Source organism: Protopterus annectens, chromosome 2.part0 (genome assembly GCF_019279795.1).
Source record: "Protopterus annectens isolate FY-2018-M chromosome 2.part0, PAN1.0, whole genome shotgun sequence".
NCBI classification, from domain to species: domain Eukaryota; kingdom Metazoa; phylum Chordata; order Ceratodontiformes; family Protopteridae; genus Protopterus; species Protopterus annectens.
Window position 1 is genome coordinate 987,540,637 of NC_056728.1, and position 12,500 is coordinate 987,553,136.

General features: G+C 37.0%; 1 protein-coding gene across 8 annotated transcripts in view; it reads left to right on the forward strand.

The window, feature by feature from the left end:
• Nucleotides 1–12,500, forward strand: part of MPDZ (multiple PDZ domain crumbs cell polarity complex component) — a 3,829,210-nt gene that overhangs the window by 2,596,332 nt on the left and 1,220,378 nt on the right. For 5 of the 8 annotated variants that reach the window (XM_044061234.1, XM_044061237.1, XM_044061241.1 and 2 more), the window contains 3 exons: nucleotides 1,849–1,950; nucleotides 6,764–6,835; nucleotides 8,004–8,151. In XM_044061234.1, coding sequence (XP_043917169.1) covers nucleotides 1,849–1,950; nucleotides 6,764–6,835; nucleotides 8,004–8,151 — 322 coding nt within the window. The remainder of the gene's footprint in view (nucleotides 1–1,848; nucleotides 1,951–6,763; nucleotides 6,836–8,003; nucleotides 8,152–12,500) is intronic. The other 3 variants (XM_044061239.1, XM_044061240.1, XM_044061242.1) reach the window with 3 other exon arrangements.

Here is a 12,500-nt window from a genome sequence, read left to right on the forward strand (position 1 = left end):
TAAGGGCTTATATAATTTGAAATACTCAACATTTTTAATAAAGTGCTGAAATAAGCTGTTTTTTCATGTTTGCTCAGTTTGACATACTCAGAAAAATTGAAATAGTGTATTATTTTCTAACCCATAACTTGATGAAAAAAATTTGTAAATTAAAAGATATTTTATAGGGAGCAGTACAGTTCCATGATGTTGCAATATTGACACCTTGTGGCTAAAACCATGACATTGCTGCTAAAACTCTGTTTACTAGAACAGTTTCCCATTGTTCCCTTTTATTTTGTACTATTTAATGTACCACTCCAGTGTATATCTCCATGTTTTTGTAGACTTGCCTCCTTTTCATATGCGCAGAGTGGGACATTTGTCAAGCATTTCTGACTGAAATGTTAAATTTTGCAGGGCAGTCTACACTTTCATCATGATGAAAGAATTTCCTTTAACTTCAGTTACCAAAATAAACAAACAAAAAAAATCTGTTTCTGTTATTTCTTATTGTTAAGGTGTTGTATATTTGTTGTAGTTCTTGGTTGGAGTTGAGGCATATTCTCCAGTAAAATATCAGGGTGTTTCTTCTTCTTAGGACACAGTTCTATATAAAGCGGGTGACGTGGAAATCTTGCTTGAACACAGATAGGCTCTTTGTTGTCATCTTCCATAACCAACATAAACAGCTGCTGAAACAGTAGCTCATTAACACATGGCTATGCTCCTGTACATCACCTGGTTAAGCTTATTGTCTAATGTGCTACTTTTTTTCTTCACAGCAGTATCATAAGTAGCATACAAATGCTGCTTGGCACAATAACTATTGGAACTGACTGATGTCATCTATACCTTACTGACTTCATACTTTACGCATACTAATGTTGCTTGGTACTACGATTATAGTAACTGATTTTGTAATATTTCACTTGGCCATTGTTCTTACTTAACATCACCTCTGAAATGTTGTGCTTTAAGGGAATCCCAAGATAAGCTGTGTATGCTAAGATTTGTATTGTCATGATAAAATTGCAGAACAGCAGCGGTTGGAAACAAGTTAAGAATTTACAAGTCATGTATATATTTCATAAGTACCTAACTGTATTAGTACATTCTTTTGTAAGCTTTTTTTTCAGTTATGCTTTCTATGTTACTTATAAATCTAAGTACTGTAGCTTTGTTCCCTTGGCCTCCCTTAGAAAGGGCTTACATGCCAAGTTGGATTTTCCTGGTAAACAAATACAGAAACATACTCACATACTCTACGCTCACACACACAAACACACACACACACACACACACACATATATATATAGAGAGAGAGAGAGAAAGTCAGAAGTATAATATTTTTTCATGTATTAAAGCAACATTTTCTGAGCAATGAAATGACTCAGTTAGCACAGATGTAACCATGGGGGTGGAAAAGTGTTTGCAGTCTGCTTAGCTACTGCTATGCATATTAATGAATTGCTTGTTTACAGTGGAAGAGGATTCTGCTTCCAGAGAAAGAAGAAGGCATGGGAAGACTAGAGCTGCTGTTGTTTTGCTGGAGCATAGTACATAGGTCAGCAGTGAATACATTCTGCCTGTAGTGACTAGAGGGGGAAGGGGCACATTAAATAGTCCTTCCATAGTATGAGTTAGCCTTTGCATGCAACATTTACTTTGTACAGAATTAAAATATGTTTTGTTTATGATGATAAGCACATTTGGAATGTTATTTTCTGCTAAGAATTCACATATTTCTAGTTTGACGTGGATTGAATATGTGCCTGATACTGCTCATGGCATATGCTGCATGCTTCTTTAAAGACCATGCTAGTGTCTTTGTCTTAATTAAGACCCTGTTGCTGCTTTTCCTTTTAGAAGCCGCCATTACTTGTTCCAGAGCCAAGTCCACTTCTAAGGCCTGCCTGCAACTGTAGTAGTAGTCCCTGTGCTGATTTCCATCTGCTGTGCACCAATAAGGTTGGCCAATACTTAGTTATTTTAGTGTTTATGTTTGAATATTTTTATTTTTCTGTTTTTAGCTTTGCAGTTCATTATGTATATAAACTAGTGTTGAAATGAATATTTACTGCCAACATAAAAAAAAAAAAACTCTACTACAGCCAGACCACTACAGATTCAACTCCCCCCACCCCATTGTTCTTTCAATAAAAGTGTTTCTTTTGTTTTAAACCAGCAAGTTAGAATAAAATGTATTGCCTAGTTGCTTGGAGAGCGAAGGCAAAAACTAATTCCTTTTACTAAGGGAAATGCACTTGGATTCTTAATGAATCTGTGTCTTTAATAAAATGTAAATGCTGATTGTGTTGATTGTTGATTAAATGACCCATTTCTGTATGCTTACATGGAACAGTCTATTGATGAGGACTCTGAAAAAAAAAAAAAAAAAAAAAAAAAAGTTTTTTAATGACAGATTTTTATTATTTGTCTCCCTCTAGTGTTGAGTGCAGTATAGCTTGCTGTGAAATCTGTATTAAGCAGGCGCCGTAGTTATTTGGCTTTGAAATTTGTTTTCATGTATAGGTCTGTTCTTCTCAAAAAGTGTTGTATCATAGTTCCACATTGTCAAAAGAACTTCAGAGAATGCAGTCCTTCTTGTCTAGTGCTGCATCTTTTGGGGTGTTACCTTTAACATGGGGCTGTTTTTTTCCATGTTATTTTCAAGAATAGAGAATGTTTTTAAGTTCACTCCCTACAATCGGTTTGAAATATTTTCTGCCATCACAGAGTATTGTAAACAACAAAAGCTTGACATGTCTACATCCCGGTGGTTTATTAAATATTTTGCATTTATTGACCAGCTGATGTGGTATTCTAAACAGACAATTCTCAACCAGATTCAGTGACTAATTTCAACTTACAGAAAAAACATGGGTACCTGCATTCACCTTCCATGCAATACATAGACGATGGTGACCGTTGTCTTTCTGGTTTGACAGTGAGTTAAGTTTATGTTCAAAAACAGTAATCAGAACTAGCTTTTAACTGAAACAGAGCTAAAGAATGCGAAAACTGAAATCAAAAAGTGCTTGTTATTTCCACAGAACCAGCAGTCTCAAATTAACCATTATGTTTTGATTAAAAATTTCTAATGCTTGTTGATCATGTAGATTTCAGTTTGTGCATGTTCTTGTAAGAGTCGTTAATCCATTGAACTTTGCATGAGGTTTAACAAATTAAGTTAGAGAGCTGCTTTTGGTTTTCTGCTGCAGTGTTTAGTGCTTTGCTAAAATGATAGTTTTGTACTGATTTTATAGACAAAAGACTGTGTTGGTACAGAATGCACATTTGTGTGTGTGTGTATATATATATATATATATATATATATATATATATATATATATATATATATATATATATATTTAGCAATAACTTTTGGTGTAATAGTTAAGTGATAAGTGTGCCACTGTTTTTTCCTAACAGTATTTTAATATTTAACTATATTAATTTTCCACATTTTTCACATATTCATCTGGTTTATGAGTTTCCCAAGTAGTCTTATGCATCACTGAGCATGTCTTTTGTCTTGCTAAGTATTCTGGTGGTTGTGAAACTTTAATGATTTGATGAGCTTTGCACAGGCCACTGATGATGTTTATTCCTGACTCAGTGATTGTATTTGTTTGCCATTTGAAACATTCTGCCAAGTTGTGTACTTGTCTCAGTGATGTATATTTTTTGAGGTCTTAGCATACAGTGGTTGCAACACAGTATTATATTGCCCTATCTTTCAGGAGTGGCTGGGGTGCTTACATGAACGTTGAGATTCACATGAGTTTGACTTCTGCTTTTTGTCTATATTTTTGTGGACTAAAGTGTACCTTACTCAAAATTAGCTCTCCAGCAGACAAGCTGACTGTGTCTGATGCAACTAGTTCTTGTGTTACTTCATTTTTGTGGTGTACCTCCTTTGGGCCCATTGACTTGAACATCTTTGCAATGTCTTTTACTACCTTTTGCCTGCCACCTAGAGCATCTGTAACTGGTCATCATGTAAGCACTTGCAATATGGTGGTCTTCTTTACCCGTAGCCTGACATATTTACTACCAATACAGACAGGAGTACTCATCTCAGTGGCATGAGAGTTTGCCGCCCCCCTCCTGAATGTTTTTTTTTTTTCATTTTGTGTATGACTGCACTTCCAGCCTGCTGCCATAGGCACTCTCGTACTCCTTTCCGGACCTAGTCACAGCAGACAGTGTCAGTGCAGTGAAGGATGGAAATTACCTGCAGGGTAGGGGGCAGGGAAGAGAGGGTCATCTTGGTTACTTCAGATCCTGAGGAAAGGCTGTGGAAATGTGCTGGGACATTTGTCAGTTGTGTACTCTGAAACTGATCTGAGCTTGAGTAACCTGCTTACTCGAATGGGTCACAATTAAGCGGAAGCATTCCCCTTATTCTCAGGATTGATGCCACCTGCCATTGTAGTTTTGGGGCTGAATTCAGAATATCACTGCACTAGAACAGCATTAGGCCATGATAAGATCTCACTGGCGTAGTCATTACAAAGAAGGGAGTGTGCAGGAGACTGTGGGCACCATGGAGACAGTGGTCACTACCTTTCTCATAGATCTAATCTTCTCAGTAGGGATATGAAAGTGTGGTCCATGCAAATTGTGCATGTTCTCAGCTTCAACTATTGACAACACAATGAATTTAGGGTACAGTCTAGCTAAGTACTTATTACAACATCAGAATTACACAGTTAAAGGTGTAGATTACTTATGCAGTCTTCAGTAGTTTCTTAGCCCATCTTTGAAGAGGGACTGTACATTCAGCTGGAGGTGCTAGATATTCCACTAAGTAGGCCTGGCTGTCCTGTTAAAGCATGAAAAGAAGAGGCTCTAGCCTTTCTTCTACAAAAAAGGAAAAAGGCTGAGTGAAAAATACACTGACACCAGTATGGTATTCTGGGTATATACATCATCACACAGGTGCAGACCAAGTGGCCTTTTCATGTTGGAGACACACTATGTAATATTATAAGTTTTCTCCTTCTGTTATGAGTATAGCTGCAGGTTATGGGATTGTAGTAGGGAGGAAGGAGAGCTGTGGGCAGGGAAGTTTTATGCCTTTCTATAAAACATTTTAGAGCAGTTTGTCACTCCTCCAAACCAGGTATGGCTGAGAGAAATTATAGCATAGCACTAAGAAGTTCAAGGAAGTTATTCTTCATAAAGTATCGCTTAGTCCTGAGATGTCTGATTGAAACTGGTGAACAAAACAAACATTTCAAATCTTTCAGATGTCTGCTGAGTATCTGCCATGAGGAGACACTACATCAGTGCTAGGAACAATATCTGAGCCTAAAGTGACTGCAGAAAGGCTGCAGTATAACTCTTTCAGAGATTACTCCCAATGTCATAATGTTTGAAACTGGTGCATCTCTGCATTCTTGTACCCCTGCCTTGGGATACATTTTGTAATGGAGCATTAGATACGTAGCAGTTTGCTTTATTTAGGGATCATCCAGGTTGCAGAGACCAACTGTTCCCTCAATTTGTAATAATACAAACTTGTATATTTTGTGTACAGAGAGGGTTATGGCTGCATGGAATAGAATATTCAGATTAGCTGAGGAAAGGAAATCAATAGAGTTAAAGGGAGCATGGTTCAGCTGGAAAATGGTAACTGAGAAGGGAAGGTTACAGTGTTGGTACAATTACGAGGCACTTAAAATGGCAAACTAGGCAGGCTTTGCTGTCAGACAGATATAATGTAGTTTACAGATTTGCTGCTTTTGTCATGATATTTTTATGAGGACATTCTTGTGAAAATTCAACTTCAATTTAAGTTTATGTCATTTTTAATATTTGTTAACCGTGTAAATAGACTTTTCCAAGGACCCTTTTCAACTGTAACCTGCTCAATGCCATGAATTGCATAAATTGAAATAGAGTTAAATATTTGCAAAGGAGTGGTAGCAAAACATTCAGTATTACATATCTTCATAAAACCAGATTCAACAAATTTGCCTTATTTTAAACCACAGTGTTCCACAGTTTACAAAAAATATCAGAAAGAGTATGTCAGTATATTGGTTAATGGATAGGTATATTAATAGAGGAATAGAATTTGTAATCTCCATTTACTGTAGTTTTCCTAATCTGCTGTAACTCCAGACATGAGCAGTCTTATAATGTTGACATTTTTTGTTAATAATATTCATACCTATTTCTGACGAATGAAACATTTAAGACATGGTATGAAAAAGTGCAATATAATAGTTCTTTGCCATATCTGCTAGTTTGGTGATTGATTTGTTGATCTTTGCACAGATCACAGATGTGTTGATACTTAATATATATCACATTCTGCAATCCGTAATATATACAAAATATATCCGAATGTACATCACATGCTGTCCTTACAGGGTAGTCTGTGTAGTTTATATATACTGCAACCTATAGACCTGTACATGCACATATTTTATATTTATGTATGAATGGATTTGTTACTGGCAAAAAATGTTATACAATGTCTGGATCTTTTCCAGTGACACAGTTGTACATGCTTACAATAGCATTCTTAAAAACACAGGCCAAATATGAAAATTAGAGCCTGCAGTTAAAGAATCTGGTGAATATTTGTTACAAAAGGTATATTACAACTTGCTTTGTATGTCTTCGGACTTACTGCTGTATTATCTGATTTACTAATTAGAAACGAAAAAACAATAGTACTGTTAAGAACTTAAGGAGTGTATTTGTGTGAATAAAAATGAAAAATGAAAATGACCATCATTACCCATACTATTTTCTTTTGCTGTAGGATTTTAAGGCTCCATATAGATTTACATTCCGTCTTTCCCAAACTAATCCCTTTGCTCCTGTTCCATATAAGGTTTGTGTAGTCTTGCATGTTACCGTGTGTGCTTATTTACTTGATTTGTGTGCTTTGGCTTTGATATACGGATTTCCATTTCCATTTATTCATGCATTTCTGATAAAAGTGTATTGTCTTTTTCATTGTCATTGAGTTATTTTACTCCCCAGAATAATATTCATTTGGGAAAAAAGAGCATTAACCATTACTTTTTAAATAATTTAGTAAAGTAACATTTTGCATATTTTCAAAATTATTATTTGAAAGACAATATCACTTTGAATGTTGAGTTTCACTTTTATACATAAAATCTGAAACTTACAGTATTTGCTGCATAAAAAAGTTATGTATTTAAAAAAATATTCATGATACCTCTGGCATTTTGGATTGGGGTATTGACATTACTCTGCAACTTTCTTTCCATTTTATTGTAACAGACAATACTGCAGGCATCCATAAAATTAAACACGTTCTACTTAATGTTGAGAAGAAAGGTAGAATTAATGTGCTTGTATTTAATTTATTCTGAAAGCACCTTTTCAGTTTTACCGTGCCATAGTAGGAGAGTTGAAATGCATGCATGCGTGCAGATTATATAGAAAACATCTGCTGTCCGTTTATATCAGAAACAGAGGCATGTTTGTATGCTTTGAGTTAGATGGGGCTTAGTGTTGGGTCACATAATTAAAAGGAGGTTCAAAGATGGAAAAGTCCCATTTTGTTGCATGTGCCCCACAGTATTATACCCACAAACTTATTACTAGAAAAAAGGAACTGAAAATTTGAGAGTTTGTGGGCTGCCTTGCAAACTACAGATTAAATCGGAGATAGCGTTTAGTATAAATTTAATTGTAGGTTGCACTGACTGACTCATTTCAACCACTTCAGTTTGTTTTAAACTGAGAATCTAGTGTTTTGTCAGTTTTAAAGTAAAGTGAAACACTACCTCTAAAGTGGACTCTTTTCTTCAGTGCAGTAATGTTTTACACTTTTCTTTACCATTTGTTTCACCATTGCTTACATATGTTAGCATATTGCTTTATGTCACGATACAGTGTTTTTGTACTCTATAATAATTAATGGTAACTTCCATGCACAAAGTTTTTATTCCTGGAGAAGATTGTGCTACAGTAAAGAAATGGTTGAAATCTTTATAGTCATACTCTTCTTTTGCTGTAATTTGCAGGCGCACACTCCCACAGATGCAGGGATTGCAAAGAGCCCTTCCCCTCTTTCCCTTTCACCTCTTTCAGGAGCAGATACTGATTTTATGCAGCCGATATGTGAAAAACAATTTGAAGAAACTGAGACGGATGAATTTGGCTACAGCTGGAGTAAGTAGATCACAGAAAATTTTGAATAACTTTTGAGTTTCACGGAAGTGCTACTGTTAAGAAAAAGAAGATTGCTGCCATTTTAGTGCAGTACACATTTAAAGTCCCTCACAAACTGAGGTGTGACCATGCTGGTAAACCTTTCTTCAATCACAAACGTATTCCATTAGTGCACAGTCTGTTTCAGAGTTGATATACTACAGAGATGTTTAACATTTTCAGACTGATTTCTTGAGCTGAACAAATGATAAGTATTAACTTTGTATGATAACTGACATGCTACTCAAAACAAATGCTGCATATTTTACATTATTTGGACTATAGCATTTTGACAAGAAATGTGGTGCCTATTATTTAGTACAGCAATACTATCAAAATTAGCATTTCCCTGCTTGCTCATCTGAATGCAGTCAAGCTCTGTACTTTGCCAGCATGTTAATTTGAAGTGAAACAAAGCCCCTTTAGTCTCAGAGTACGTGTTTACAAACAATTTGCTGACTGCGTCTCACATTGAATAGAAAGAGCAGAAGGGCATTGGGTATGGAACTGCATCTGGTTTTCCCTTGACACAAATACCAAAGTAAACATTTGTTATTAGCCATATTTCACATTGCTTCACAAGAATTAAGTAAAAATATGCCAGCTTCACTTATGAATACTGCCAAAAATTAGGTGTTAACTAGAATCTTCACAGTATCTGTCAAAAACAATAATTTCATATTGCTTCTTAGTAATTGGCAGTACTTTGTCTTCATTTTTTAAATGTTAACATGACATTCTTAAGCCCACTAAGGCTAGGGTTGTTCATGTTCTCTCTTTCTTGCATTGCATGTGCCTTTCTGTCTGTCTACCTCTTTGTTCTCATATACAGATAATTTAATGTAAAAGAAGTTAAGTTCTTGGTATGGTAATAGAGCGAAGCACTAACTTTGTGGATCCCTTCCATTCATAAAAGATTATTTAGATCTGGTGAGAACATCAGCCCCTTAACCCATGACATGTAGAAGTAGTAACAGTCAGCTGGCACCATCATTATGACATGGCATCAGTCTCCTGGTTTATTGTGAGCACACTGACCGTAAAGACAGGTGGGCACAGTTCTGTGTTGTCAGTGGCACAGGTTGATTAACCACGTCATCTAATGCTTTAAGTAAGCAATGCTTGTTGCATTTCTGAATACTGTTGTGACTGGGAATGTTCACAAATATGGTGTCACAGTGTGGATAGTTAAGTAGTTAGACTCTGTCCCATCCACCTTTCCTCTATTTATATATGGATCACAGTTTGGTACAAAGAAAATCTATATTTGGTCTAAAAGGTATTCTGAGATCACAGAGGTCATCAGGCATTTAGAGTGGCACTGCTCTGCATAATGCTGGTTTGCCCCATAATGCTGTGATTCTGGTAGCGTTTTATTTTTTGCAGCTTTATTGAAATGCTGACTGCCTTCTGGCAGACCGGTGACAGATATGACTGCAGTTTTATTCCTTGCAGTTTGAAGTTTCAAGCTCCTGAGATTTTCTAAGTAAAAGCTTTCTCTGATGAATATGTACAGTGTGTTTCATAAATCTGTAATTTATTTATTTATTGACATTTGATTATCGGGAAAGTCCAACTAGGTAGAAGCCCATTTTCAGCAGAGGCCCAGGGGAAAAAGCACCAAATTATTACAAAACATATTAAGAACAATACTTTTACAATCTTTAAAAATAAAACAAAACATCTGCAGTTTAAATAATTAGTAATAATATCAAAACATTGGTTAAGAATCCTATGCAAGCTATATGACAATCATTTAATTATAGAAATTTTAGACAGTTTATAGAGAAATTAAAGGTTAGTTAGTCGAATACAGACAGGAATTGCAATAAGTGAGGGAAAACAGGCTTGTGGTATATTTAGAGAGAGTCAGGGAAGAGAATTAGATAGCAGTAAGGAAGTAAGTGAAGAAGGGGAGGGTAAGGCGGTATAAGGAATGTAAAGGAACTTGTTCACATTTAAGGGTATTGTTTATCCTGGTTTTGAGCAAGAACAGAGACAAATTTTAGCTAGACGTCTTTCAAAGTGGTTTTAAAAGATGGGAGGGAGGATATTGAGCTGATGGATACAGGTAAGGAGTTCTAGACCTGCAGCCTTGTACAAGTACAGACAATGCCCAGCAGATTTGATAGGGTTGTAGGCAGGAGTTTTTGGTCACTGGATCACAGTGACTGACTGGGAACATAGTTATATAGAATGTTTTTTTAAGGGCTGGACAGGCAGACAAATGCTGAATAATTTTATAGGTGATAAGAAGCTGTGTATATTTTAATCGATGAGACATTTCTAACCAGTTTAGGCTTTTTAGTGCTATACAGCGGTGGGTTCTGAAAGGAGTATTTGCTGCAAATGTAGCAACTTTGTTATAGCATTGTTCAAGTTTTAATTTTTATGAAGCCTGAAGGATAGTAAGGATTGCAGTGCCATAAAGAAGTGTGGGGAAGGTGATAGTGGCAAGTGTATTTTTAGCTATGTTGGTGCAAAGGATTCTGCAAGGCATCCCTAGTTTTTATTGAGCTTTTCTTATGAGACGTGACTTCAGTGGTTGCATTATCAAGAGAGAGGACTTAAAGTTTGTTTTTTCATGAGAGAAGGATTTGGGGAAAGAATATAGTTGATGTTCTTCGTGTTTCACTGTTGCAGTCATTACATTTGGGTTATCTGCTTGCAGTAGCCCTCAGTCGGCCTGATTAACAAAGTCTTGGGTCCTGCGTCAGTTGCTGTCCCTTCTTCCATCACATCATGTCGTCAGGGGGTATAAAACATGCAGCCGATGCCATTACATCAGTCTTTCTTGCTGTGCGGTGCCTGAAGCAGAAGCAGTTCGCAAGTGCCGGTTGGCCGACTCCTGAAATTTTTGTTTTCGAGTTTCAGAACCGAAGTCTACAACTAAAGCTAAGTACCCTGTTGGGGAAACTTTTTCTTGCTCCTTACCGATGTCAGTAAAAGTTAATAATTGCATTACTCGTGGAAAGCAAATACCTCACAAAGATTTTCATTCATACTGTATTCCTTGCCTAGGCCCTGACCACAACGTGCCTTGCTGTTGGTTTTGTGCTGTATTTAAGCAGCGCACTATCCGTCATCGGTATATTTTCGCTTCTAAATATTTCGGTTCTTGGTTTAATTATCCAGAAATGTCGTCGGTTAGCCTTCCGACTACCGGGATTCTGAAAAATGCAAATGTAAAGACTGAGACAGGCCGCCGAGGTCCAAAGCTGCCGATGATGCTTCTCCTAAGCTAGTCGCCAGTTTGCCGGTACTCATTCAGGCGCTTTCACAGCCCCTGATACCCGCTACTTCTGACTCGCAGACCTCTACTGAGACCCATTCGGAGTCCAGTATGCCACAAGATGCTTCAACTGTGGAACCTGCGGATGTGTCTACCTTGGATGGGTCCAAAACCACTGTGCAGCAACCTGCTTCTGAGGGTGTATTCAGGCCTATGGACTTGCATATTAAACCGACGCCTCCTTCTTCATTTAGGCCAAAATCTCGAACTATGACTAAGAAACTGTCACCCAGGCTGCATGCTCAGGCCTCTATGCCTAAAAAACAAATGATATGAATGGCTGAAGATCTTATAACTCTAATCAGGGGAAGCCAACCTCCCCCTTCTAAGACACCTAGGACTGAAGTTATTTATGAATCTTCTGAACAGGATTCTGATTTTTCTGTTTATCTGGATTTGCCCTTATCTACTTATGAGGATTCTGATGCAGAGGACTCTATTCCCTCTGCTTCCCCTCCAGAGGATTTTTCTTTTGTTGAGACCTTACATACTCTATGGGAGCATTTCCACTGGGAAAGCCAGGGTTTTTCTGATTCAAAAAAAGAGGCTTAGGGATTTCTTACTCCTGCCTCAGCATAGGCCTTTAGCTATTCCTCCTGTGCTAGACATTGTTAATGATGCTTTCTCAGAGTCTAGTTTGGCCCCTGATTCCTTGCCTCCTGCTCCTAGAAAACCTGACAGATATTACAGGGTTCCTGATTCTCACAAGTTCCTTTTTAAAAATCCTATTGCGGATCCAGAGACTATTTCACAGGGACCCAAAAGCATTAAGGCTTCTACTGCTAAAAATCCTACCCCCCCAGATAGAGACTCCAGGGCGCTGGATAGATGGGGTAAGAAAGTTTACACTTCTGCAACCTTGTCCATTAGGGCTTTAAAGTGCCAGTTTCATATGTCAAAGTATCAACAACATGTTATTGGATTGCTTAAACAGAAAATGATGTTAATTCCTGACTGCGCTGAAAATAAAGAATTACAGGATTTAATGCATTCTACTGAATAGGTTGGAAAACATCCT